Below are 14,893 nucleotides of genomic sequence, written 5' to 3' on the forward strand. Positions count from 1 at the left end.
ATTACTCATTGAATGAGGTGGAAGATGCACAGGACTTCAAAGAAGTCGACCTAAGCTCGACCCATATTTAAAACTCATCCAGACACACACGCACGCACTTCTAAACGTTTCAACAACCATATCTCCGATATGTCTATCCTAGCTCCAGCTGTTCAAGCAGAGTTGGGTAAATGCATTAGAGTTTTGCTTGGCCCAGCGAGGCCTTTATCGCTTCTACCCCCCAATATAGACAAAGTTTGTTTGTTCAATCCACCTTTTCCCAGTGGCTTGGGCTATTTTAACACACAAGAAAAAATATTTCCTAGGGAACACCAGTTCTTTAACTCTAGCCATCCATCCTGTTCTCTTAAAGATTCAATGCAAAATAAAGAACTTAAAAAGCTAACATCGCCCACATGCACCCTCCATGCAAACCTTCATTCCATCCACCTCAACAGAGCAGATCTTAAGTTTCATGCCTCACATAGTACCAGCCCTCATCCATCTAAAACTGATAAATCTGAAGAATGTTCACTTCCAGTTATTACACGCTTTCTAAATCTCTTGGACAAAGGTCATGAACTAACTCATCTCGAGCTAAGAAACATCAAGAGCTCCATTTGTGATATTACTGGAATACTACACAAATTGGAGGGCTTCATGTATGCGCATGAACAAAACAATTACCATCATGAACCTCCCAACAACGTGTACCGTACTTACAAGGTTAGGGGGGGGGGGTCAAAGGCAATGATGCAAGCGCAGGGCACACTGATAAAGCTTCTCAAACAGAACTAAGTGAGTCAGGGATACTCGTAGATAAGTCTTATGCAGATGCTCTTCGCAAACCTATCTTGGAAAAAGACAGTGGGGCAGAAAGCTCCTTCAAGATGCTTACTCAAGCTGCAATGCAAAATGCAGAACAGATTACTGATATTTTGCTGTATATAAAGCATTCACAAGAGCACTGTCAAAGAGTGTAGTCACCACGAAGAGAACAATCCAATGGGCCAGGTCCCAGTTGTAAAATATGCAACTCCTGACAGTCCCACACCCCGAACGGAATTGATAGATGAAAACTCTGAGAGGGATCTGCCAGAGGGCGAAGTTGAGAACACCTCACTCCAGCATTAAAGCCTGTGAAGCTTTATCCTGTCAATACTCCTGTAGAAGGAGGCGTGCCCGGGCAAAAGCTCAAAAGAGACGGATTAACAGGCAAAAACGTATCAAACAGAAAAAGCAAATAAAAAAATAAATAAAAATCAGTGTGTAAAAATCACTTGGCATAACTCAAATATCAAAATGTTATCCAATCTTTGACATGAAGATGAGATTATTGCTTTGAATAAACAAAATGAAGAATCAAAATCTCACTTAAATATTAAGGAATGCACTGTTAAAACAAAAAGAGCATACATCTCTTTCAGTACTTACTGCAGCTAATATCAATGCGGCAGGCAAGGTCACACCCACTCAAAAGCAATTACCAAAAAGCCAGTCTGAAGCAGTTCAATCTATTGACTTGTTTCAGATTCCGGGAACATTTACTCAATAAAGATATTAAAATCAAACAGACACAACTACTTAACTTCCATCCTTGATTTGCTAACAGGACAGCTAACGGCGGTCAAACTAAAGCAATGGCTAATAAAAGCAAGTCGAACTGAGAAATACGTTCTCCAGTTATCAATGAAATACTGCAGGATGGCCTGACACCACAGGCTGCTAAAATAGAATTCTACAAAACCCATCAATACTGCCCTAAGAGCACCAACAGGGGAGACACGCTGGGGAACAGGGAGCAGGTGTCATGCCCCATCCTCCCTCAGAGAGTGAACCAAATAGGGCAAGTTGCTCTCGTGAGATGAACAAGGAAATTGGAAAAGTGTCTGCAAACAAACCAGGTCCCTTACAATTGTCTGATCTTCCAAACTGGATGAGTAATTCCACAATAAATGTCAGACAGCGGTTAAATCGCACTTACATGCTTTCTATATTGGAAAAGTGTCCCTTAATGCGAATGATTATTTCGGAAGACATCGAATGGATAACCCTTCATGTTAACAAGAATTACTGTATGATCTGTGGTCTGTAATCCTTTACAGTGATGAAGTTTCTATGGGATCATAGTTTAGATTTGGCCCAATGGGGTCTAACGCCTTATCTATTTTGCTCCAAAGCAGATGTACTAGAATTGGTCACAGTTGACATACCCTCTGACGAACCTATTTCCCTCAGAGGCATCATCTAATGTCACAAACTCTACACAAAATCCGGAGCTACTGGCACAGTTTTCCTCTAGATTCAGTTCTTTCAAGGATTGGACGTGGTTAGAACCATTGATGAACAATCTTGTACAGATGCACAAAGTCGCTCTTAAACCGTAGCCATGACAAACTGTCCATTCAATCATGGAACTCGTGTGGGTATCAATCTATTCGCAAGATTGAATTTGCTTGTGCCGGTGCTTAAACCACATAATTATGATACAAGAAACTATGAGAATGACGCATTTCAACATCAATGGCTATACTTCCTATACAAATGCAGCTAAACTGGGCACTGCAGGCAGACCCTCTAGGGGATTAGCAATATTATTAAACAATCATTTGAAAGCCAAATCCTCCTTAATATCAAGTTTAGATGACTTATTGGCAATAGAATTGAGATTTAGCGATCTAATCCCAATGGTATTTGTATTAATATGCATAAACTGGAATCCTCTTAAGACATCAATGAGTTTGATCTTCAATCAAATAGACACTGTATTGGAAGATGTGTTTTGTCAATTCCCAGACGCTCTGGTAATATTATTTCAACTCTTCTTGCACTCTCATTTCACAATGCTGCTAGGAAGTTGCTTCTCTCTAAAACTCAAATCCTCGAGGCCTAGGATGGTGCAATCATTTAGAGCATTTGGAAATGCATGCAGTTGACATCAGGCCAGGCATACATAGTGGGACGTGGAACTGTGGCAGCTCACACTCCCACATTGATCACTTCTTTGTGTCTGATAAGATGTCTGATAAGATGCAGGGACTCGGTCACAATTGAAATCTGTACTTGGGAGACCATCTGCCCATTACATTAACAATAAACAAAACTCTTGCTATGCATCAAACCGAACCATCAATGGCAATGATAGAAATCGATCATCACGCAGTCTCGGTTAAATGGCATTCCCGACTCTGTCGAGAGTTGACATACAGAGTCAGTAGGGAAATTATGCATAGATTAAGTTCTTGTCGCCGGTATCCCTAATGACTCCACAGAGGCTTGGAATGCCTCATTAATTAAATTTCATGTAAACAAACTTGCAAACATAGATCAGAGCAACCTCAGGGTCCACCTACACAGCTTGAATGAGGAACTGGCAACACTAAAATGGGTAAAAAATAAACAGCTTAGGGACTTGAAAAGGCAAAGCCGCTCTACCTTTCATTATACTAATTCTAAACATGGAATATGTCAAACTTACAGAAATAAAATTAAAATGTTAAAAGCGCATTGAAATAATATAGACAATCAGAAACCTATTGCCAATTTATGCAACAGGGATACCAAAAACGTTTGGACAACTTTAAGAACCGCTGCAGGCATAAAATCTAATGTATTTAACACATCGATATCAGCAGATCAATGGAATGTATTAATTCTCCAAAAATGTGCACTCCCTGTAAATCACACACACATGAATTCAGATATAGCTACTCTTCCTCTTTTGACAAACTGTCCTTGGAATAAAGAAGAGATCTAAAGGGCAATTCAGAATCTTAATTTCTCGAAGGCCGCTGGCCGAGGCAGTATTACAGCCTGCAACTTAAAAGCAGATTAAATTTTGGCCCGCTGTACTAAAACAAAATTTGATAATTTTTTTTTTACACAAAGAAGATCCCGAAATCCTGGTTAAATGCCATTATAGTTCTTATTAAACAAAAAGGGCAATCCCACATTGCCAGACAAACTAGCATCCCATAGCCTTGATGGACGCCTTCTATAAGGTTTTTTCACTCTTAATTTTCATAAAGAACCACTGCATATTGTCGCACTTCCAAGTGGGATTCCGCAAGCATATGGGGACCCCTCTTAATGCAACAATACTTGCACATGTCCTACAAAAATACGAACAAGCACATGCAGGTTCCACCTACATGGCCTCGTTGGACATGTCGGCAGCCTTCGACAGGGTAATAAGAGATCTTCTCTCGATTAAAATGCTTATGTTGGGATTTCCTCCTATGTTGGTGCGCTTAGTAGCAATGCTACATCAAAATACTACGTTTCAGGTCTGCATCACCCAAGAGGGAGCACTCGCCAAACCCATAGCAACACACACAGGGGTGAAGCAGGGATGCAACTTAGCTTTCACACTACAGTGTATGGCAACAAACTGACACATTTGCAATTAGATTGGGCTCACTCAGATTGCATTGGATGGGATTCACAAATGATCTCATTACTTGCGGAAGGAATGCAAATATTCCTTATGGCCAGTACTCAAATTGTACTCGCTGAAAGTTGAACCAATCATCCTATATGGATTGGGTGTCTGACTGCTGAAGGTAGACAGCCTCCTTGATAGACTGCAAGGTAAGACATGGAAACAGGTGCCTGTCCCTAGCAATACCTAACCCCATTATAAGGCAGGAGTTAGGCATAAGCTTGTTATCCTCCAAACGACATTGACGTCAACTTAACAGCTACGCCAAAATTCTGAATCCGCTGTGCAATTCCTTGTACCTGGATCTAGCAAAAATGCTCAAGGAGGGCAACCCCAAATCCATGGTTAGATTTGATATGCAGATGCAAAACCTACTAACAAGGATAAACGCTAACCCAGCTGATCTTGCTTTGGGCCTGGCATTTATTAAGAAAAAACACTTTGAATTAGACTGGGCATGTACGATTGAACATAACACCACCTACAAAACGTGCAGTAAATATGCAAAATGTCCCACAAAAAGAAAACCACGGGCCAAATATCTGGTCATTTTTCCCAGTAATAAAGCATGTGAACTATATCTGCGATTTCGTCTGAATCAATTCCACACGCAGGAGCGCTGTCAAACTGGGAAGCGGGACTGGACGGTACGTGTCGCTTTTGTAAAGACAAAACTATTCAGGAAACTTTGAAACATCTAGTTCTGTTCCAAATTCGAGTACGACAGAAGGTACTCAATTAGTAAATTCTGCTCAACTAATACTTATCTATCGGGAGAATGGCTACAGACAAGGCTTATGGCGAGGTTAAATACCTCCCTGACAGGAGCATTGGCAGCGCTACTTAATATAATAAACAAGGAATTAGTAATGGCCACTCGAGAATGTGCACTAACTTTATGATGTGAATTACCAAAACATGGGGCTAGATAAAAGACCTATAGGTAAATGATGTAAACTTACCAAAGCTATTGCACAAATGTACATAAGCTATTTTTCTATTGAATAAGATGATCTAAACATCAACGTGCCAAGTTATGTGTACGTTCCTGAAGTACTCCAAATAAGTTGCCTTTCTGCATAGTCTTAGATCACCTCATATCAATTAAAAAGTATAAGACAGCAATTACAACTTAATGCATGTATACCAATAATTGGTAACGTGATTGATATGTTTGTATAGGAAAGGATTGCATCAGGGGGAAGGGGGGTGGCATATGCGCTCTGCTATACATTCTTGTCATGTTATGTTATAAATGGTGATTTATGCATGCTGTAAAATAGTCCTCATGCGAATGGTGTCACTTGGCCACGGCTGTAGAAGTGACATACAATGCAACCATAGAAGTTTGTCTACCTAAAAGAGGGACTAAGTACTATGCAACATGTGATGTAAATGGACACAAGAATGTTATGCACGCTGTATTGAGATCAGCTCTGATAATTTTTAGTGGATAATTAAGGAACTCATTTAAAAAAATGTATTTTAAATATGAATGGTTATGTTTTTTAGTAAGAATTTATAAGGCTCAATGTTTGTAAAGGTTTATGATAAACGATATCAAATTTTAAAAAAAGATGTCATAGCATGAAGGGATTGCGAACCACTCAAAACCATTTAACGGACGACAGAGGATTGACATGTCACCTCAGGTTTGTTTCTTATAAATTGGCCAGTGCTCTTAGGACTACAGTTAAATAAGACTGCATTTTCATGCTGAAATGACCTGTACCCTGGTTGAAAGAGCAGGGTCTTTCTTTAGAGCTCTACCCTTCTGCAAGTAGTATGGACTTATTTTTTAGTGTAAGCAGTCATGATTTGCTTAAACAGGCTCGTCTAACTGGGAACTTTGCCTTTAAAGTGGCATTCGTTTTAGTTTGCTCCGTCCACCATGATGAAAATCTTGCAAGGAAAGAGTAAGGCTCTATCTAGTCTATTAATTGCGAGCCCGCAAAGAATTGTTTAAGGACCCTTTCCCAGCAAGCTCCAAGGCCAATGTAAAAACAATGGTGACGTTTCTTAGAATCTCCTAATTTAGTTGTGTATTGCTGAACCTACTAAAATATTTCAGATATTCAAAGAACAAATTAAAGTTCTAGTTTCTAAACTGGATGTTGAAGCATTATATTAAGAGAGAGAGTGGTGGGTTCAGTGGGCGAGAATTAGAAACATGGAAGAATAGAAGAGATGTTTTTCTGCTAGGGCACAAATACTACACTTATGCGATACGAATCCAGCCGGACTGGCCGATCCTGCCGGTAACTGACTACTGAAAAAATGAAGGGCCATTACAGCAGTTTCCATGATCGAAATGGTCAGACCATCCGACCCCCATGACATGCATCAGCTTTATCCTGTGCAAGTAAAAAACCTGGTGGAGATTGTTTTTCTTTATATGCATGTTGTTTTAATCACTTGTAACTAAGAGTACTTTTTGTTCATCGTTAGTTCTTGTGTTACTTTCACAGAACATGTTTGCAGCTTTCTGCTTCACCACTGTGCTGCCTCTGACTCAAGGTCTGTGTAAGCTGATGAGCTGTGTGCCATCAATGCTCTATCCTGCGCTTAGAGATTCTTTGATGAAATATCAGGCTAGTGGATTCTTAATCTCCGTTTTTGCAGGAGCGCAGAGTATTTGATGTTCTTTAAGGAAAACCTTCCAAGAGCAATTTAAATTAATTTTTTTCAGTGTGAGTAGGTTTGTGGGGCTCTCTGGATTTTTGTGTCAGGATGCCCAAACAACAAGTAGTTGGGGGTTGTAGCAATACTCACAATGGCAAGGTTTATCTTCAATACTAACCCAAAAAGAAGACATAGGCCATAAGAGGGGCGCATTTGTATTATCTGCAAGAACAGACTGGGGGAAAAGTACAAAAGCTTAATGCAATTTGTGGCTAGCGTTTCAGTGCACCACACAATTTCACAAATTACCAGCAGCAGTTAGGTGGTTTCCAAAGAAAGCTAGGCCAGTTACCCTGTGCCATCCCTATGAAAACAAGCATTGGCAAAACCAAAGGTTTTGGCATTCACAGTGGTTTATTACATTTTACATGTATAGTTAAGAATGCAGTAAATACTTGGATACTACTTACATAAGAATTCAAAACGTGTCTGCACGTTAGCCTTTGCAGACAAATAACATTAGTAATAGACATAGTAGAAAGACATCTCTTCATTGCGGTGCACAGACATCTTTTTACTATGGCCATTATTAATGCTACATGTCAGCAAACACTGCCTTACAGACATGTTTGACCTTTGTAAGCAAAGTATGGTGAATTTAAGTGTGTGCTAAAGGAGAAGGGGTGATCTCAGAGGGGAGATGGTAAGCAGAGGAGAGGTAGGGTGGAAGGGAGCAGGAGTGAGCATGATAGGAAGCGGTGACCTAAAATGGAGCAGTTTGCAGCGAACAGATAGATGGGGGAAGGGTGAGTAGCAAAGAAAGGTGGGGGAATAATGAGCAAGGGCATAGTAGAACAGGTTGGGGTAGAGTGGGGCCACCGGTAGAGTAGGGGTTAGAGCAGAGGTAGAAAATAGTTTGGGGCTGGTTACGGTGGTGATAAGAGTGCAGGGTAGAGAAGGGCATGTTAGATTGGGGGTAGAGTTAGAAGGGTGGGAATACAGTGGTGGTGGTGGTAGGTAGAGTAGAGGGTGGGTTAGAGTGGGAGGATAGAGTAGGGAGGGTGTTAAGAGTAGGGTGGTGGAAAAGTGTGAAGTGGTTGTGTGGAGTGGGGTTGAGGTGAGATAGCTGGCATGTAAAGGGCAACTGGAAAAACAAAGAAATCAAAATGGGTAATGTGCCTCTTCCCGCACCAGACTGCAATGCAGCATGCCTAAAGCAAGAGGAGAGCTAAGACTTAAAAACATGGAGTTCTCAGTCTGACAACACTTTAATGGTGGCTGCCAGTTTGTTCACATCGCAGAGCGACTGCTTCAGGGATGGGGTGAGGGAAACCCCGGTGGGGCAGAATCTGTACGAGAGCCGACTGGGTGGGTGGGGGTACTGATCTCTGAAATATCAGACCAAGGATGAAAGTAAGATTTCTGAGCAAGCCTCCTCCGCTTGTGAAAACCCAGGCACGCAGTTCAATGTTTTGGAGCTTGTGATTAGAAAAAGTCAAAGAAGCCCTCATTGGATTACATGGTGGAATGTAACAAGAAAAAGCATTTAGTGATTCAGCGAGTTAATGCCAACCACATATTCCTCTTCTTAAAACCCTTTGGGCTGCATTTAAAAAGATCTGGGTTCCAACTCACCCGTAGAGCTCCCGTGCAGCTGCCAAAATGGTGGATGTTTTTCCAGTTCCAGGTGGACCATAAAACAAAAGATTTGGGAGCTGCAAACACCAAACACAATACATGAAACATTATGCATCTGTACTCAAGTGACATACTATAATTTGCATGTATTAGGGAATACAAGTTACCTAAATGCAATAACAGAGCTATTCGAAATATACACCCAAGACTTTAAAATCGATAGATTTAACAGAAACTGGCCAGCTACCCTGATGTGGTCATACAGTACTGTTAGGTATGCATTTGTAGAGTCCAACTGGTTTGGGGCTCTACAAGACATCTCTTGGTATTAGCTAACACACCTTTTAATATAGGCCTGTACTACACAAGTTGGTAGAGTGACTGAGCAGGGGCAATGTGAGCTGTAGAGCTGTACAATGAAATCAGTAAATGCAGGTATTCAAGTAAACTCTTACACACTTAAAGTTATAGCATAAAAAATTATTTATTATATACACACAAGGATATTTAGACAATCTTTAAAAAGCAGCAACCAATAGTTACATTAATATAAAAGTTAGGATTCAGTTCAGCAAGAGCAATAAAGTAGATAAGTAAACCTTTCTTATGCTAAACATATTCCAGCACACTGAGTAACATCAGTTGAGGTCAGTAATAGCACTTATTTGTAATTACCATTACAACATTGAGTTTCAAGGAGGGAAAAGGTAAAGTCAAATCAGAACATACTTGGTAAGTAATAAAACAGTTAGATTCTCCCAGAGGGATTAAGGCAGTCTTTTATCCCAGCAATAATAGTGTCCAACAATTAAAACCTGCAAGGGAACACGCACTGCCAAAGCCAATATTTTCAATAGGGAGACATTAGGGAACCAGGACAGCCAAAGTCATTGAGCCAGTTCGAGGTTCCGATTCTCTCTTAGTAGTTCAGAAGGAAACCACAGAAGCTCAAGAGGAGCCAACTTGAAGAGGCACAAGCTGGGAGGCCAGTGCAGGTGAGTTGAGGTCAACTCCAAAGGGTTTAAAATAGTACTCCCCAAGCTAGGAAACACCACAAATGACAAAAGGTGCATGTACCCCCAAGCCCCACAGTACCCAGGAATGTAAGAATTGGTTCCTGCTGGATGCCTTCCTGTTGCAGTGTAGCAGACCCTTGTTCCTGGTCCTTGTTCGGTGACAAAAGGGAGGAAGACTGGCAGGCTACTGTGGCAGCACTCGAGAGAGGGATTCTGCAGCAACGGATTCTCCTTGATTCAGCTGCCTTTTGTGATTTTGGTGCCTTTTTCTCAGCATGAATGAAGAACAAACTACTTTGGATTGGAAGTTTTTTGATACCTCGGTCTTGGACTCTGGTGAGGGGACTCTGGATGAAGATGTCCAATATGTCCTGCTTCTGTAGGGTCCTCTGGATGCCCACAAGGTTTTGGCTGGATTCGTACTTTCGAAAAAAATGCACTCGATGGTCAGTCACAGCAAGTCAGGGGTTGCACCAAAATGAAGCTGGTCTCAAAGCCTGTTGGTCCCACCAGGCCAAGAGAGGAAGTCATCCCTTGCAGGTCTTCCCAATCGAAATGAAAACAGGGTCAGCACAGCTGTAGGGCTTCACATGGGCCTTTCACAGTCCAGGAGGGTGCTACTGGCGTCTCCTCACGTTTTCTTCGGTGGATTTTGTCCACCAGCGGTCGACTCACTTTCTAGTCACCAAACCCTTGCATTTTAAGCAAGTTCCCATTCATTCAAAGCCCTAGGGCTGTCAATCACCCAGCAGCCTGGCTGGCCAGCCAATCAGAACTGGTTTCCTTCAGTTACACCTAGAGACAAAGGACAGGGAAGCTTTGGGAGCCTCCCTCACTTCCTGCCTTTCGATACACACTGAAGCCTAGGCGGCATTCAGGGATGAAGCTTGCCAAAGGCAAAATGCACAAAGGACTCAAACCTGATTCAAACAGAGTAAAAGCCCAGAAAGAACAAACTGACACGAAATTGCGAAAAAAGAAGACAGGGGCCATTTTGGGGAAAATGGTCACCTTTGGGTGCTGTACTGCAGCTGAGAAATCAGCTTGCAGATACATGGCGCAAAGGTTGTAAAAAAAGAAACCACTGCCACCAGCCATTCAAGTTAGTTAGTGTAACAGAATGTTACATGAAAAGTGTGATAAGGAGTTACTATGTAACCCTTCCGGCTCCCAACAAAAGAAAAGGGTAAGAAAGACAAAAGTCATCTTACTATTCTTGGGAACAGGAGTTCACCCAAGAAAATGTATTTAAACATTAAGAGAAGTCCAAGGGACTTCTCAGTGGCACTGCACAAAATGTGCTGTGTGTCACAATGCAAAAAGCAGAAGCCTATGGAGTTTACCAGACTCCATTAAACAGTAAGAAACCGAAAATCCTAGTCAGAAAGGAGTAAACATTAAAAGGCTTTGAAGTCCAGCAAACGAGGGGGGGGGGGGGCTGGGTGAGAGCTCTCCAAGGTAAAAGGGAATTGGCACAGAAATGAAAATTATCCCTGATAATTACTACTTAACAGAGAACCTCACAAAAGGAAAACCATCTCTCCTAACCTCATTTGCAAATCACTCTCCCAGCACAGCGTGCTAGATGTCCTAGTACGTTCAGTCAGGAGCATGGTGCATTCCCGAATTGGTTGTTAGCCCAGGAACGCAGTGCTTGTTGGCATCACAGAAGGGATAGTTACTCCCTCGCTTAGACTTCAAAATTCAAATTTATAGTGGCAAAGCCCTGCCAATCCATGTCCCCTTATTTAAAAAGAAATTTCTCTGGAAGCGGCTATCCATGCGGATTATTTTCCCAGTGCCAATGTCCCATTCCTTTTTAAAAGTGACTCCACTTGTATTGCACGACCTGCCAAAAATTACCATTTTGTCCTCCAAAAAAAAAAATAAATAAATAAAAATAAAAAAAAATAAAAAAACCACCCTGCCCCTCTCCTAAACTCCTGGGCAAATCTCTACTTTTTCAAATGCAAGTGACAATAAATGTAAGGATGCTTGAAGAACCAATGACATGATCAAGGAATTTACCCCAGACACCAGCTCAAATAACCAAGCTTCTCACCAGCTAATTTAGTCACCATCAATACTTTAACTCTCCCTCTTCTTCCTTCCATTTCACCCATCAATTAATTAACACAAATCCAATAGTGGCTCGGCTGCTCATAGAGCCCACCACAAAAACTCACCACTCATATCTGTTCCATAATCCCACCATATTGCAACCCCAAACCTACCCATGCTTTTCGAATAAACCTCACTAGTATGCAATATTACAGCACCGAACCTTGGGAGCATATAGCAACCCAATACCCACATGTCAATGTCAACTAGAATCTCACCGCCATAAACACAGTGGATACTCTTGAAGCTGCATTCATCAACACATACAGATTTGCACCTTGTCTCTCTGCTTCCACTAACGCACCCCCTCTTGTGTAGAGCAGAACAACTATATTAAATTACTTAAATGATTCAAAAATGTATTGCTTACTGTCCCTAGTTTACAGATAATATACCAATACTTGAGAACGTGTCAAGTATGACATTTTGCATAGCCCAGTATGCGTTATACTGATAATGATGTAGTGTTTTCAAAACCTAAATATGAATAAGAACAAATAAAAGCAGAAAGAAAATCGTAGAAACATGAATAAGGAAAAGAGGTGAAAATGAAAAGGTAAACATGTGATAAAGTATACAAGATGAAGATTTTCTAAATTAGGACAACTCCCTACAATCAGCCACCCCCAATACATAAAAAAAAAAAAAAATAGGTACGTGGCGTTTGTTTTTTAAGTAACATTTTATGTCAACTATGTAAATTGGAGGAACCTTTTGACGAGTAGCCTACAGGTATTAGAAGGCTCAGATTTTAGAACGGAGCCGTGCATCGGTTTATACAGATTCAGACACCCGATTGATTTCTTTGGTTACTGAGATCCTCCAGCACCTTAACAGTTATTTCTCAGGTCACCCACATCTTCCATAGTCAGGCACTCTACATCCATCCCCAGTAAGAACTCTTGAATGCACATAATCTCTGCTTGACATCCACCATGCAGGTTACTTCTTAGTGCCAAAGACATTCGAGAGAAAATCAGGTGGACACCAACAATTCAGGCCCCAGAAATAGATCAATGAAAATCAGTATGTTGGCAACTCACATGAAAATACAAACATCCTGTTGTACCTAAAGCAGGAATAATTCCCCCCAGATTCCTAGAAAACAAGTCAAATGCTTATCAAATCAAAATGATTTGTCCTCGTGTGGAGGTACATGCATGAGATGGTGCTCAAAATAGTTTGAATTGGTTACCTCCTAAATTATATGAAACAAAGTATTCATCAACAGTATAAGACTTGCTGATAAAGCAATTTAGAACCACCTGAATCCTCAGAATTTCCCATCTGAACAAAATAAAAAAATATGAACTGTCATTTTGATACAGAAGAAATAAAAGCCGTTGGTGTGAAAGCTTTTGCGTTAGAAGTGGGTTTTAGCATGGGTTCAGAGCAGAAAAAAAGGCAAGGACCAGCTGATGTTCCTGCGAGTGAGCAGCCGGCTCAGCTGGCAAGCGGTCAAGGGATCAGTTGTAAGTAAGGAGAGCCATGTGGAGGGAGTTGCGGAAATTACAGGCGCCAACAAATGTATTGGGGGAGGTGTCACGGACGGAGAACCGAGGGGGAGAAGGCTACGGGATACATGGGAATAATCCGAGAGGCACTGTGTGCCAGAGAACTGCCAGGCCGAGGATGGCTTTGGTAAAGGGGACTACAGCAGTGAGGTGAGATCTGAACAGTACTTAACCCTCCCAGGTTTATAAACAAAAAAAGTCAAACAAAAAAGCACCTATGTCCACAGGAAAACAAAGCCATCAATGAAAGATCATGATTATTATTTGGAAAGTAACGAGGAAATGAAAATTGCACAAACTCCGAGCATAATCTTTCCAAACGGAAAAAAGGCTCAATAAAAAGTAGTACTTTTGATCTGTGGGAACCCAGTGCATGTTCAACATTGGAGCATTCCCACTTTGTACCATCCATGCACGCTCCCAGAGCATGTTTGCAGAATACCAGTACATTCCCCGTTTGCATTTCGGAATACATTGCCAGTTTGCAGACTAACCTCTGGCGTGTGGCAGAGTCCGTCTCGGCAGCCAGGCACCACCGTCTGGCTGCTCGCTCTATGGGCGACTTCAGAGGAATTACTGTGCATAATGATTGGCTACTCAATAGAGTAGAACTGTGAAGAGACTCGCCTATGCTTCAGAATCTGGCTCTTGCAGCCAGAGTCTCTTCAGGCAGGCAGAGGGACCTGCAAATCTGAATAATGCCTTCCTTCCTATGAATTCCAGAGTTGCTTTGAACATTTCACTCTGCAGCATAGGAAAAGAGGTGCATTAAGATTTGACTATCAGAACTTTCTAAAAGTACTGCTTATCATTCCATAAAGGTATTAACTGCTCGATTATTACTACAAAGTTCCCCTGGTGTCCATTTACGGGGTTTCAGTCGCGATGGGTCTATAGGAGGTGCACATTGTGTAATGCTACTATGATTTTGTACTTTGCTGAATCATCACCATGGTAGTTTCAAAGCGCTGAATTCTTGTAGAAAGCAGATTATGCCCCTGTCGGGGGTAACCACATCTTAGTAGTATGCCGTGAAGAAGAGGGAGGGATAGCGGAAAAGGGGATTGGGGTGCATGGATTGAGTTAGTCAGGCTAAATGCTTGTGTTGGTATGGGGAGTGTTTGTCCATTATATTTGGATTATCTTCTAGAGGGAGGTGGCACAGAAGAGTATGTGTCGAGCTAATATAAGCACTGGGATTCCAAGTCAGTTTTAGAGTATTAGAAGATGGAGATCGTCAGAAATGTTTGGAAAATAACACTTGTGGTGCTCCCCCTTTCAAAAGAAAGGCTGTAAATAAGCACATCAAAATCCCATTTTTTGCATCTCAAGGTGTGGAAAGACCACAACAATAATTGTATAACAATTGTGTATAGTGTTCAGAGCCAACGTTCAATCACGTACAGCACAAATAAACAACAACTTTCAAAACAACACTTGCTTAGGCTTAATTCCTGCCACATTTTATCTGGAGTACTTGGCCGTGCTAAGTATTCATAAACTCCATTTTGCTGCTCATATTCATCGTTTGTGTATAAATGCAGTGTTGTACTGCATTCTTT

The 14,893-nt window shown here is 41.4% G+C and overlaps 1 protein-coding gene across 1 annotated transcript in view; it reads right to left on the reverse strand.

Moving 5' to 3' along the window:
* RFC4 (replication factor C subunit 4) overlaps positions 1-14,893 on the reverse strand; it is a 302,679-nt gene that overhangs the window by 198,233 nt on the left and 89,553 nt on the right. The window contains exon 4 of the mRNA XM_069618636.1: positions 8,678-8,757. Coding sequence (XP_069474737.1) covers positions 8,678-8,757 — 80 coding nt within the window. The remainder of the gene's footprint in view (positions 1-8,677; positions 8,758-14,893) is intronic.

Source organism: Ambystoma mexicanum, chromosome 10 (genome assembly GCF_040938575.1).
Source record: "Ambystoma mexicanum isolate Mex_15411 chromosome 10, UKY_AmexF1_1, whole genome shotgun sequence".
Lineage (NCBI taxonomy): Eukaryota > Metazoa > Chordata > Amphibia > Caudata > Ambystomatidae > Ambystoma > Ambystoma mexicanum.